The 14010-nt window shown below is 47.7% G+C and overlaps 1 protein-coding gene across 3 annotated transcripts in view; it reads left to right on the top strand.

The window, feature by feature from the left end:
- The window catches only part of Ubash3a (ubiquitin associated and SH3 domain containing A), a 38204-nt gene that overhangs the window by 16079 nt on the left and 8115 nt on the right, over positions 1–14010 (top strand). For 2 of the 3 annotated variants that reach the window (XM_076916562.1, XM_034524651.2), the window contains exons 7-12: positions 4836–4962; positions 8090–8189; positions 8654–8776; positions 11010–11102; positions 12517–12661; positions 13306–13412. In XM_076916562.1, the coding sequence (XP_076772677.1) occupies positions 4836–4962; positions 8090–8189; positions 8654–8776; positions 11010–11102; positions 12517–12661; positions 13306–13412 (695 nt within the window). The remainder of the gene's footprint in view (positions 1–4835; positions 4963–8089; positions 8190–8653; positions 8777–11009; positions 11103–12516; positions 12662–13305; positions 13413–14010) is intronic. The other variant, XM_076916563.1, reaches the window with a different exon arrangement.

Genomic DNA, 14010 nt, shown 5'->3' with positions numbered 1-14010 from the left:
TAGAAACCGAGTATCCTTGGAAGTTAGCTGCAGGGGAGGGACCACCGCTACCTCAGTTTCAGGCATCTTCACAGAACATGTATTCAGCCCAGCTGCAGATCAGAGAGGCAAGGGCTGAGAATCAGAGCCCAGCAGGAGCTGAAGCTGTCTTCTGACCGTATGAAGGAAGACATCCCACCACAGAGCTGACCAAATCCCACAAAGGGAGCTGGCGGGAGGAGGCTTCCACACAGCAAAGGTACGCCATTGCTGGGCGAACGGTGTCCCTCCAAAAACTCATCTGCTGAAGCCCCAGTGAATATTTCTTTAGAGAAAGACCTGTCAGCTCAGGTGTCCCTTATCCAGTCTTACTTTGATCAGAGGTCACTGAGGACACACAGGGAAGACATTAGCTTCTCACCAGGCCCAGGACAGAAGCCCCGAGATGAATCACAAATTCCTGCATCACCTCCATCTTGGACCTTCTATCCTGGGGCAGAGAGACAATGAGACCTGTTCTGTCATTGAAGCCCCGGTCTGTGTGACAGTAACCGTGGGACAGACACTAACACAGTGAGTTTGTCTTTGAAATGCCACACACTGAAGTGACCCCCTTCTAAGCACAAAGGTGAATGGAAACTTAATCCATTTCTGTGGCACCAGTTAACTGCTAAGTGACAGTCCTAAGTCCAAGAGAAAAAAATGAAAAAAAAAAAAAAAAAAAAAAAAAAAAAAAACTGACAAGATGTCACATTTCCCTCTGTCCCTTCGCCACCGATGTGCTCACCAACCTCTCCATTGCAGTTTTTTTTTTTTTTAATTGAAAAACTAGCAGACAAAGTCAACTTCCTCTCTGACTGTAAAGTTCACAGATGTCACTCGGAGATAACAATGGTTTTACTGTCTGAGCAGTGGGCCCCGAGTTACACACGTACCCCTCTTTGTCCTCAGGAAGATGAGAGCAGCCTACACTTCCTGTGTGTGTGTGTGTGGGGGGGGTGCTTCAGCTCTGTTCGCTCCATGTGACAGTCATTGAAAGCAGCTCCAGTGTGTGTCACAAGTCGGCTACGGGTGGGATCCACTGACACCTGCACTTTGTCCCGCTGGCGTCTGTAGCTTGAGAACGCATAAAGTCCACGTCTTGTTGGTTGGGTACCTTTAATGGCCGAGCCACCTCTCCAGCCCAGGTCCATATGGAGGAGCCTGTAAGAGGTTACAAATCAAGACAAGGCAGAACACAATGACAAGGACAGAGGACCATAACTTATGGGTAATCAAAAAATACTTAAGATCAGAGAAATGGCTCAGCAGTTAAGAGCACTGACTGCTCTTTCAGAGGACCCAGGTTCAATTCCCAGCACCTATATTGTGGCTCACAACCATCTGTAAGTCTATTCCCAAGGGATCTGATGCCCTCTTCTGGATTCAACGGCTATCAGCCATACCCACGATGCACAGACATACATGTAGGTAAAGCTCCCATATATGTAAAATAAAACATATAAACACATGAACTACATCAAAAAGTCACAAAGATCACAGGTGAGCCAGAGCTTGATCACATGTGTCAGGCACACAGAGACTCAGGGCAAGTTGACACCTTGTGGCTCTGGACAGTCTCGGGCTGAAATCGTGGGGGAGCTGTTACATGCCATATGCTAAGCTGTTGTAAGAAAGGGGTGGTCGAGGAGAGGGAATCACAGGGGAGCTGTCAACTAGAGTCACTTCCTGGTTTTACAGTGCTTCAGACAAAATCCTGGTGGGATCATTTGTTTGAATGTCACTGGGTGAAGGAAGCATTTACCTAGAAGAGACATCAGGAGAGAAAAGCTGGGAAGACATCGGGGCCAAAGTAAGAGAGGAGGTATCAGCATGCAGTTCAACTAACAGAAGGCTCCCCCAGTACATACAAGGCCCTGGGTTTGATCTACAGAATCCCCTGAGCCCTGATGTAGTGGTGCACACCTGTAATCCCATACTCGGCAGGAAGTTCAGGAAGTTCGTATCTTTGCCTACATAGTCAGTTTAAGGCCAACCTGGGATACCTCAGACCCTGTCTCAAAAAAAAAAATTTTTTTTAAAGGAGATACCAATGGTATAATACATCAAAAATCAAAATAGGGTTTCAGCTCAAAGGAAAGAAGGCAGTGAGAAGGGGCAGGTATAAGGTAACAAAGAGGCTTCCCTGGCATCCTGGGAAATTCATGTCTGAGAACCTCACAGAAGCTGGGGGAGAAGGGTGAATGGCATCCATCCATGGTAATTTGTTCTCCATACACTTGTTTACCCAAGTCAGTGCCTGGCAGAGACAAAAAATAAACAGTTTTTACACAAACATGCCTCCGGCTTCTGTGATGGGAGAGCCAGAGGGTGTCTCAGAACACTTAGTAGGCCTCTTTAATGGTGACCAGTCATTGCATGACATTCATGGCCTCTGTACATGCAGAATAACCAGGGCACCACAGGGCAGAAGAAGGCAAGGCCTGAGCTCTCACAAAATGCATATGCTCCTGGGAGAGGAGCCTGTCTGAGCATCTCCTTTGAAAATGGCTATGACTCTGGCCCCAAGAGGCCCCGAGCCATACCCTCACTCAAAGCCAGCTCAATGGTACCATGTGTGTCACTCGAGGAGATCCAGGCTTACAGTGGCCAAGTCAAATCTCACAGCCTCTGCATCTCGTTCAAGAGCAAATCATTCTTTCCTGTGGCCCAGCTGCAAAGCCCGGAGTTGAGCTTGCATTGGGTCCATGGTAAAGCACTGGTCTAATGTGTGAGGCCCAGGTATGATCCATAAGACTGCAGAGAAAGGATGTGGGGGAAAGGAGGGGAAGGGAGAGAAGCCTGGTGTGGAATTCTCCATATCACCCAAACGATATTCACACTCTGTGAATTCTTGTCACCATATCTGTCTGCTCCTTAACACCTGTTCAAAGCACAAAAGGTGAGCCTGCAGCATCTGGGCTCTGCACCCACAGAGGCTCCTCTGTTCTACCCCGGCCTCTCCTCCCTTGGCTCATTCTGCTCCAGCCACGCAGGCCTCTGCTGTTCCACTAATCCTCAAGAGAGTTGAGCCACACATGCATGCACGCACACACACACACACACACACACACACACACACACACATGCACACACACAAGCATGCCTGCCTCCTCCACTCACTCCTTCTCTGCTCGATCCTCCATCCCCACCTTCATCCCCATCCACCCACCCACATCCCGTGTCAATCATGAACTCAAGGAATTTAGGGAAGCTGCTTCCATCACCAGATAGCCAGAAGCCTATTCATTCAACCAGGCCACCACCCCTGCATTATTGCAGCCCATAATACTCTACCTTCTGAAACCCAGCTATGCAATCTGCTTCCCCTCCCGCCCCCCCAAAAATTGTATCAGTGTCTAAATATGGGTGGATGCATATTTGAATATGGGTGATTGAATTCAGTGGCTGGCAAAATCATGACTACCGTTTCATTTTCAATAGGTTGTAACCATTTTCCACGTTTCCAATAATGAGTCAAACTGCTCCTTGTCCATAAAGGGATTGGAGAGTAGCCTTGCTGGGTCAACAGAAAATGAGAGCAAAGGCTCTCAGACATAGAGGGTGGCAGGCAGGACTTCTCATGGAATACAACCCAGAAGGGCCAACCCTGTCTGTTCGGGAACTGCATGAGTAGCTAACTCATGGGGCTGGCCATTACTTTTTAAACAGTTTACTGAAACCTCTCCTTGTATGAAATGGTTTCTGCCCTGGGGAAATCACTCATTTTCTGCTCCAAGGAGGAGTCACGTGCTCTGTGCTGGCCATCCACCCTCCTCTCTCGCCACCCGCCTGATCCTTCCAGACAGGAAGGAACTCTGAGCACAAACCCCTTCCTGTTTCATATCTTGGGGTTCGCTTTCCAGTTTCCTTTGGCTCTTCCTCCACCCATGTCGCTCAGAGTTCCTGATCACCCGTTCACCTCCTGGCACTTTAAGGAACTTACAGTTTCCTGGTTACCTGCACATGCTCAGGTGCCATCAGTACCCACTAGACACACACCTCATCTCTAGCTCTTGAGGGCGTCTGGTCACTATTACAATATGCCGACCACTTCCATCTGAACATCTCTGACTGCAATAAATGGTAAATCAGTGGATGACGTGATAACATGTGAAAGAAACAGATTTGATATTCCCTGAAGGTACAGAACCAGAATGATTTAGGGATGGAGGGGGTACGATGGGGAGGGGGTGTGTTGATGTTTGTGATTGACAGATCCGGTCTGAAGTTCAGCCCAGCAGGTGGGGCCCAGAAAAGATCTGGGGCGATAGCTTGAGTCTGAAGGTAACCTAGAGACAGAATCCACTCTTCCTCCATGGAGCCCTCCATCTATCCTGCCTTAAGATTCTCACCTGGCCCTGCCTGTATGGGATCATCTATTTTATTCAAGGTCTACTGGTCTCACCACTAATCTCATCTAAAAGGTACCTTCTTAGAGATGCTGAAAACCTCAGAGCTTGGCACAGTGGCAAACATCTGCAGTCCCAGCTGCTTCTTACAAGGCTGAGGTGGGAAGCTGTCTTGAACCTCGAGTTCATGGCCAGCCTGAACAACAGGGAAAAACTGCCATCTCTAAAATAAAGTGACATTTGAACAACGCCTGGCCACAGCGTTGAGGCTGGTCTGGTGTGACCGTGGTACTACAGCCGTGAGCCAACTACAGGCTTCACAGGCTTCTATAGCTTGGTGTTATATTGTGGCCTCGATCCTTACTGCAGAGATTGAGGCAGGTATTCCCAGGAACATTCATGACCAGAAACCATGGCGATGACACATTGTGCCTCTGTTCATGGCCTCTTCTCCTTCCCCTACAGGACATATACATTTAGTCTAGCTGTGGACCTGAACTCTAGGAAGGACTTGGATGACAGTAGCAGGAAAAATGGGGAATCCCACACTCCGTCAATGTCAAGGAGTGTAAGCAGTATACAAGCTTTGCAGGTAACAGGGCTCTGTTGTTGTTGTTTGTTTGTTTGTTTGTCTGTTTGTTGTTTTGTTAGTTAACGGTGCTTGCTGGTATAACACCATGGTAGACTCTGCTGTTAGAGTCTGACTTTTCTCTCAAGTGAAAATGTTGTCGTAAATATTTAATCTCGGAGTTTCTACCTCACCTTTGATCATTCAGTTCCCAGATAAAAGACACAAAACTTCTATATTTATACTAAGTCTTAATCAGCACAAGAGCTGGGCAGATATCTACCCTCTATGCGATCATGTCTACTTCCCTCCAGATAACCCCTAGTATGACCTGCCACGGTCCATCTGGGCTGCTCTTAACGGTAATTGGCCAGCCCTCATGGCCATCTTTTCGAGACTCACCTACCCCATGGCATCCTATGCTCTCTCCACCTCCTTCTCCCTCCTGGTAGTCTCCTCAGACCCTCAAGCCCAGGAACTGAAACACTCCCCAGCCCCTACCCCACCCCCGCTTATCTCTCTTCTGCCCAGCTATAGGATGTCAGCATCTTTATTCAACCAGTTGTTTTAAATTAAGGAGCAAAGTCACATAGCATTACTTGATGTGCATTCGAATTCCCTCCTCCCTGAGAGCAACCAGACTTTGGGGGCCAGGGTTTAGCATTACAATACCTAGCAACAGGGCAAACCCTTGAGGATGAACTCACACACAGAGGAGCCCCTCCTGAAGGTTGACACATTACTGCTAAGAACCCTGGGGCTACTCCCTAAACACAAGCCTCCCAAGAGCACAGTAGCCATGTGCCCTGTGACTATGAAGTGACAAGGACAGCCTAGAAAGGAAGGAATGTTCCAGAGAGCTGCTGCCCCCAACACTCACATGCATACGTGCATACACACACACACACACACACACACACACACACACACACACACACATCATGACCTGAAGCTGCTGGACACTGTTAGGCAAAAAGTTAAAACAAAATAAAATACAGCCTCTGTTCCTCTAAATCATGGAGGGTTTTTCCCTCATGGAGTCAATCAACCAGGGGTGGAACATGTTATAGAAGACCGTATCTTGTCTTAATTAGCTTCCCAGTATTATAACAAAATACCTAAAATGACCAGCTTCAAAAAAAATGAATGGCTTGTTTTGTGTTTGTCATGGTCTTGAAGTGTTCAATTTATCATCATTTGGACCGGCTGCTTTGGGCCTGTTCTGATGTAGTTCACCATGACACAGACAGATAGTAGAGAGTCAGTTACCTGATAGAAGCCAGAAAGCAGAAAGAGGAAGGCACTGGGTCCCAAGAGTCCTTCAGAGTCACAAGTCCAGTGACCTAACTTCTTCCCACCAGGCTCTCCTCCAATGGTCCCACTCTCAGCAGTTCCATGGGCTGCAACCAAGCCGTCTACATCCAAGCCTTTGAATAACATTCAAGGTCTGGAACTGGCTGTGGTAACACATATCTGCGATCCTAGCACTTGGGAGGTAAAAGCAGGAAGATAGCTGTGAGTCTGAGACCAACCTGGGCTACATAGAAAGTTCCAGGACAGCCTGGGCTATAGTGTCAGACCATGTTTCAAATGGAAACAAGAAAGAGAGAAAGAAAGAAAGAAAGAAAGAAAGAAAGAAAGAGAGAGAGAGAGAGAGAAGGAGAGAAAATGATGTAAGGAGAGAGGAGAAGAAAGAGAAAGAAAGAAAGAAAGAAAGAAAGAAAGAAAGAAAGAAAGAAGAAAAGAGAGAAAAAAGGGAAGGAGGGGGAAGAAAGAAAGGGAAAGAAAAGGAGAGGAGAGAGAGGGAGGAGGAGAAAGAAAGAAAGAAAGAAAGAAAGAGAAAGAAAAGGAGGGAAAGAGAAAGGGAGGAAGAGAAGAAAGAAAGAAAGAAAGAAAGAAAGAAAGAAAGAAAGAAAGAAAGAAAGAGAAGGAGAGAAAATGATGTAAGGAGAGAGGAGAAGAAAGAGAAAGAAAGAAAGAAAGAAAGAAAGAAAGAAAGAAAGAAAGAAAGAAAGAAGAAAAGAGAGAAAAAAGGGAAGGAGGGGGAAGAAAGAAAGGGAAAGAAAAGGAGAGGAGAGAGAGGGAGGAGGAGAAAGAAAGAAAGAAAGAAAGAAAGAAAGAAAAAGAAAAGGAGGGAAAGAGAAAGGGAGGAAGAGAAGAAAGAAAGAAAGAAAGAAAGAAAGAAAGAAAGAAAGAAGAAAAGAGAGAGAAGAAGGGAAAGAGAGAGGGAGGAAGAGAGAAAGGAAGAAAGGAGGGAAGGAGGGAAAGAGGAAGGCAGGCAGGCAGGCAGGCAATAGCTGTGCCAGTACTGAATGCATACAGACTTTTTCCCTAAACCATATGGCATAGTTACTGTTCACATAGCATTAAATGGCATGAGGTGTTTCTGTCACCTGGAGCTGAGTTAGAGCACACAGGGGAAGTGTCTACAGTCAATAAAAACATCACATTGTTTTATAGAAGGGGCTTGCGCATCTGTGAACTTTAATGCCTGCAGGGTTCCTCGGCCCATCTCAGGTGCACTGAGGAACGACTGTCCTACCCGCTAAGAGCACTTAGGCAAGCAGAGATTGGCCAGCTACAGGAAGGCAGTGAGGGAGAAGAGGGAGACTTCTTCCCTGAGTGTTCAGAGGCAAGACACACACCTGGGCATTATGAGGAAGCTGCCTTGGGATGGACTCAGCATGGACAGTCCTGGAGGGCTCCTCGGAAGAGGAAGAGTAGGAGTAAATGAGTAAACTATAAGTAGATTGATATATGAGAGAGAGAGAGAAAGAGAGGAGAGAAAGGAAGGAAGGAGGAAGGAGGGGGATGGAGGGAAGAAGAGATGGTTAAAAGATTAGATAGATAGATAGATAGATAGATAGAGACAGACAGACAGACAGACAGACAGACAGACTTGTAAGAGACAGAACAGTTGAAAAATGTGATGGGCTCAGTCCTCTTTCCATCTTCTTCATGAAGTCACGAAACCCAGGAAATTAAACGTAAGGAGAAATAAAAGCAATCCCCCAGCCTCACACTGCAAAGGCTGGCAGCCTGACCTACCACAGTTGCCAAAGAGCTTGAGAGAGTCTCTGTCCCTAGGCAATGGCTGGTGGATACTGAAGAGTCTGCTTAATAACTTCATGTCCCATTGCTCCCACCCCAGGCTACCATCTCGAGGAGAGGCGTTCTGGTTATACGCCATGGTGAGAGAGTGGACCAGGTCTTTGGGAAGTCTTGGCTACAGCAGTGCACTACCGCCGATGGTAGGTGGCGTCCAGATAACCCTAGATAGATTAGCTCTGTGTCCTTGAGGGACCCTAGACCCTGCTGGGAGTCTATGGTGGGGCACCTCCAGCCAAGTGTGTACTGCCCCACCGGCGGCAACACATAAGGGAGGGTTCACACTGCAGCCGGTTAACTGATACCCTCTCAGAAGCTTATCCTGGGGACTCAGCTTTCTCTCCCTTGTGAATGATAAAGGCAAAAAGGGAAAAGTGGGCTCTCGGCCCCTGGGGCTCAAACCAAAGCATTCTGCATTTGAGAACATGTTACAGGCCTGCAATATTGTTTTAGAAATTGAGTCTACATTACAAGAACACTTCACAAACAACAGCATGGGCAAGCACTCTGACAATCACCTTCCCTGCAGCGTGGATCTTTCTCTTGGGATCTTGGGTGACAAATGGCCTGAGTGACCTCAGATGTCTGCTACTTGTTTCTCCATCAGGAAAATACTACAGGCCAGACCTGAACTTCCCCCACAGCCTGCCCAGGAGAAGCAACGGCATCAAAGACTTTGAAAACGATCCACCACTATCGTCCTGTGGAATTTTCCAGGCCCGACTTACTGGTATGTTTAAGAGTTTTCCCACAGGAGAGTAACACTAACAATAGTGGCTACATTGTATCCACTGAACCCCTGCCGTGCATCCTTTGACAGTATTGGCATCTTCCCTCCTCTGCCCTTACGGGACATGGAGATTGTCTTAGTTACCATTCTATTGCTGTGAAGAAACCCCATGACCAAGGCAACTTATAAAAGGAAGCATTTAATCAGGGCTTGCTTGCAGTTTCAGAGGGTGAATCCATGGTCATCATGGCAGGGAGCATGCTAGGTCTTGCCCTGGTGTCTTCCCATCATCCCTTTCTCTTTTTTTCTTTTTCTTTTTCCTTCTTAAAATAAGCCTTAGCTTGAGCTACTATAACTAAACACCTTAGACTGGGTAATTAATTATATTTATTTACTTGCTTATTTATTTATTTATCTATTGATAGGTTGATTGGGTTTTAATTTTTTTAAGATTTATTTATACGAGTATACTGTAGCTATTTTCAGACACATCAGAAGAAGGCATCAGATCCCATTACTGATAGCTCTGAGCCACCATGTGGTTGCTGGGAATTGAACTCAGGTCCTCTGGAAGAGCAGTCAGTGCTCTTAACCATTGAGCTATCTCTCCAGCCCCTCTATCATCCCTTTCTGTCTGTCTCTCTACTCAGCCTTCTCCTTTGCAGAAGACATGTTGGTACAGAGCCCAGCCTTATGTTAACTTGTCCTCAATTGCCCCATGGGATGCTGGGGGAATAAGGGCCAGAATCCTTTGTGGGCACAGGACCCATGGGTACTCAAATCCTTTATACTTAAAAAAAAAAAAAACCATAAATTTTGCATGAAATCTGTATGTTTGGTACAGTCACAATTTTCTGATATTTTTTATTCCTATTAGTCAAGGCCTTAGATACAGATCCATTGATTAAGGTCCCATGGGGGGGGGGGTTGTCAGTATTCCAACTTGCCCATAACTGACAGCCCCAAGCCTCCTGGCTTTCATGTCAGGCATCTCTTGTGCCATGGGGTTTCCTGTGCTACCAGCTAGGCTTCTGGTATCACAGAGAAAACCTGGTTGGATTACAGCCAACCTCCACAAGCCATCCACAAGCCATGGCTGGCCTTAAGGTGACCAACTAAATGACCACAAAGGTATAGAGCTATGTGCATGTTAGGCTTATAGTGCAGATCTGAATTGAGTGGGACACAGTGGGTCTCAGTCCACAGAGTCACTTTTATCTGGTGCCAGGTCTCGTTCCAGACTCACCCAGGCTATGAGCAGAACTCAGATCCAAAGGGATGCAGGAGTGGGGTCTTCCCTGGCTGCTATTGGCTACTTTCTGCTTCTGAGACTACACCCGTGCCTTGTAACATGGGCCGCTCCATCTTTCAACATAGCTAAAGGGTATGGTTCACATGCCAAGTACAACCCCCTTCAGTGTCCTCTCATTCCAGCTCTGTGGTCAGCCGATGTAGGGGTGATATTTAGAAAATGGCACCCAGTCTGGCTTGTTCCTGGCAGCCACCATGTTCCCGCTGCTCCTTGGCTCTGACCGAGGCTCCGGCTAGCTAGATGTGCAAGCCCTGGCACCCACAAGACGCCAGTGTGAATGATGGCTCTGCCAATCCAAGATGCTGCATCCACAAAGCTCAGCTGAACCCCAGACAATATCTGCCAGTAGAATGAATACTCTTAAAGCTTAATGATTATCTAAAGGATTTATATATTTAGAAATGCTAAATCAACAAGATGCCCACACAATTAGAGTTGTTACCCAATATTTAGCCTTATGATAGAAGTTGCCACCCAGGACAGTTTTCAACCCATTCTTGGTTCTCCATGGCTGCTAGCCTCATCATCATCATCATCTTCCTCTCTTTCTCCCCTCCCTTTCCCCTTTTTCTCCTCTCCCCTTCCTCTCTTCTTCTCCCAGCTCCACCTCCTCTTCTACTGCCTAATCACCGAGCTCCACTGTGAATACAATGTAGCAGAATAAGTATCCTGCTACAAGCTGGAAGGAACCTCCACTGCTTACAGGCTTACTGACCCCTGGGCCACCACCTCTACCATACAATATAATGTAGTTACAAGACCAATTGCTGGTCACAGTTGCAGGTTCTACCCTAACGTGATTGGAGATCCTGCAGGTGTGTACAGCAGTGGGTAGGCGTCTCATCCATCACTGCCTGCCACTAAGACAAGCCCTCATCCTGGGCTGATACATGAAGGAATTTCTTACCTGTTGTTTTCCAGGAGAAGCCCTGCTGGACAGCGGTGTCAGAGTCACCGCGGTCTTTGCTTCTCCAGCCCTGCGCTGTGTGCAGACAGCCAAGCACATCCTAGAAGGTGAGAAGCTCAACAGGTTTGAACTTTCGGCTTGATCTTGTGGCTGCTCTCCATGGGGATCAAAGAGGGCGTGGAGATGAATAAGGTGATGAGCAAGGAGTGCCCACAACTAAGCCAAAGGGCAGCTGGAGGCCAGCCTCCCAGGAGCCGCTGGCAGAAGTGAGCCACTGACATCCCAGAGTGCTAGGGCTGTATGACCCGTGGGAGCTGATGTCACAGGGTCAACGTCTGACATCATACTTTGCCATGCGGCTCAGTTCTGCCAAGTGTCTCGGTGCTTGGGAATGAACATTCACAAGCCTAGAGAGCTAGGACTACTGAGTACCCTTCTAGATCCAAAACGTTACTTCCCAGGGCAAGATCAAGGCTGGAGGGGAGCTGTCCAGCATCTGTCAGAAAAGCCATTCACAGATCCTCTCAGCCACGCAAGACAGCATAGCCATGTGGATGGCTGGTGGTCACCCAGGTTCTGCCCACACATAGGGAGTTCACGGAAGTGTCCCATAGCAGAGGATAGAACCCCTCTTTGTTCACTGCAGAACAAAGTTCCTGACCGAAGTCAGCATCCTGTGTATTTCCTTACTCTTCACCTCTTGCCCCATCAGGACTCCCTGTCTCTATCATCATATCATTCCATCAAGGTTGAACCTGGCATGAGGTTAAGTGAGCTGTAGATGGGGTTATAGTGAGACCCCCCAGGTGAGCCCGCTCCCTATGGTGTCCCCCTAGCCAAGCAGCATGGCCCCTCTCAGTGGGGCTGTCAGTCTTTGGATTCCTCCAAATGCCTGGTGGCTCAGGTCTTAGAGAAAGAACACAATGCTGTGCTTAGATCCCAGGATGATACTTGCCAGCAAAGACTCACATATGTGAAGGGTTTCCTTGGACTCAGTTATAGGTTGGTATCCTAGTTTGCTTTTCTAAATACTGTGATAAAACACTAACCAAAATCAACTGGGGAAGGATAAGGCATAGACTTGACTTATACTTCCATGTCCCTGTCCATCAATCAGATATTGTTGTGGTAGGAACTCAAATCGGGAACCCGGGAGCAGGAGCTGAAGCCATGGAGGGGTGCTGCTTACAGGCTTGCTCCTCGTGGCTTGCTCACTCTGCTTTCTTATAGCACCTGGGATTGCACACCCAGGTGTGACACCACCCACGGTGGTTTTGGCCCTCCCACATCAGTAATCAATCAAGTAAATGGACATAATAGTGTATGCCTTTAATCTCAGCACTTGGGATACAGAGGCAGGCAGATCTCCATGAGTTCAAGGACTCTACATAGTGAGTTCCAGGACAGCTCAAGAGTCAAGTTGACAAAAAAAAACACTAACTACTGAGGTAGATCTAGCTATAAAGAAGCTTCTTTAGGTAACCCGGACAGTGACTCACCCTTGTTTTTCCCTGACCCAAGAACTCAAACTGGAGAAGAAGCTGAAGATCAGAGTTGAGCCTGGAATCTTCGAGTGGATGAAGTGGGAAGCCAGCAAGGCCACGCTGACCTTCTTGACCTCGGAGGAGCTGAAAGAAGCGAACTTCAATGTTGATTTTGATTATAGGTATGTGCCTTGCAAATCTCTGCCACTGAGGCTCCTCTGGTCCTAGTTAAAGAAACTCTATCTACCGAGTTAGAACCCTGCAATGGAGAGTAAGGTAGATTGAACTGTGTATATAGTGCCAGCAGGATCAGGGCAATCAGAAATGGCTTGGGAATTACGGTCTTGCTCAGCCAAACCAACAAGACTCCTAGTAAAGGAGACCTACAGTGAACACACATCACCTAGAGGTGATGGAAGCTGAGGAACCTGACCACATATGGAAGATGGGGTATTCCTGAAAAAAAAAAAAAAAAAAAAAAAAAACCTACTGGCCCTGCAAGGATGGACACAGAGGGACCTCACCCAGAAGAAGGTTCTGAGTCTGGTTTGTGAAAGGGCGTGTCTTTGTCCTTCCCCCCAGGGTGACTATCTCCAGGTAGACTGAGATGTACAGCTTTCCTGCTGTTCAATCAGCCTCCATACTGATGGTACCACAGCCCTTTGCCATTGTGAACACATCCAGGAGCCCCTGCTGGCAGTGAACTCGTAGGCCGTGCCTGGCAGGCCATCTGGAGGATCATGGTCCCACTTAGCTGCTCTGCCATACTCTTGTTCACCAGAAGGCTCCAGAATGGCAGCCCATGTCTCTCTCCATCCCGTTTCAGGCCAGCATTCCCCCGCTGCTCCCTCATGCCAGCCGAGAGCTATGACCAGTACGTGGAGAGATGCGCCGTGAGCATGGGGCAGATCATCAACACGTGCCCGCAGGACAGTGAGTGCCCCCACAGGCTTGAGGAGAACAGCCTCCCTAGTTCTGGGCTTCCCTAGGATGGGATTAGCTGATTCTGGTCTGTTAGTGTCTCTACCTCCCCACCTCCATACTCTGGCCAAGACATTACATCACCTCCACCATGACAGGGAGTAGATACATACACCCATACTCCATGTAGCCCCAGGTATCTTAGTTTAGGGTTTTACTGCTGTAAACAGACACCAGGACCATAGCAACTCTTACAAAGGGCAACATTTAATTGGGGCTTGCTTACAGGTTCTGAGGTTGAGTCTGTTATCAAGGCGGGAACATGATAGCATCCAGGCAGGCATGATGCAGGAGGATCTAAGAGTTCTGCATCTTTATCTGAGGGCTGCTAGGAGAAGACTGACTTCCAGGCAGCTAGGATGAGGGTCTTAAAGTCCACGGCTACAGTGACACATTCCTCCAACAAGGCCATGCCCACTCCAACAAGGCCATGCCTCCAAATAGTGCCACTCCCTGGGCCAAGCATATACAAACCATCACACCAGGTTTGCATGCTCTGGTGCTGAGCATGAATGGACCTAGAACATCAGGGTCTTCACAAACTATGGGA

The sequence above is a fragment of the Arvicanthis niloticus genome, chromosome 20, assembly GCF_011762505.2.
Source record: "Arvicanthis niloticus isolate mArvNil1 chromosome 20, mArvNil1.pat.X, whole genome shotgun sequence".
In the NCBI taxonomy this organism is placed as follows: domain Eukaryota; kingdom Metazoa; phylum Chordata; class Mammalia; order Rodentia; family Muridae; genus Arvicanthis; species Arvicanthis niloticus.
The sequence above is the reverse complement of the archived record's forward strand: the minus strand, read 5'-3'. Positions and strand labels throughout refer to the sequence as shown.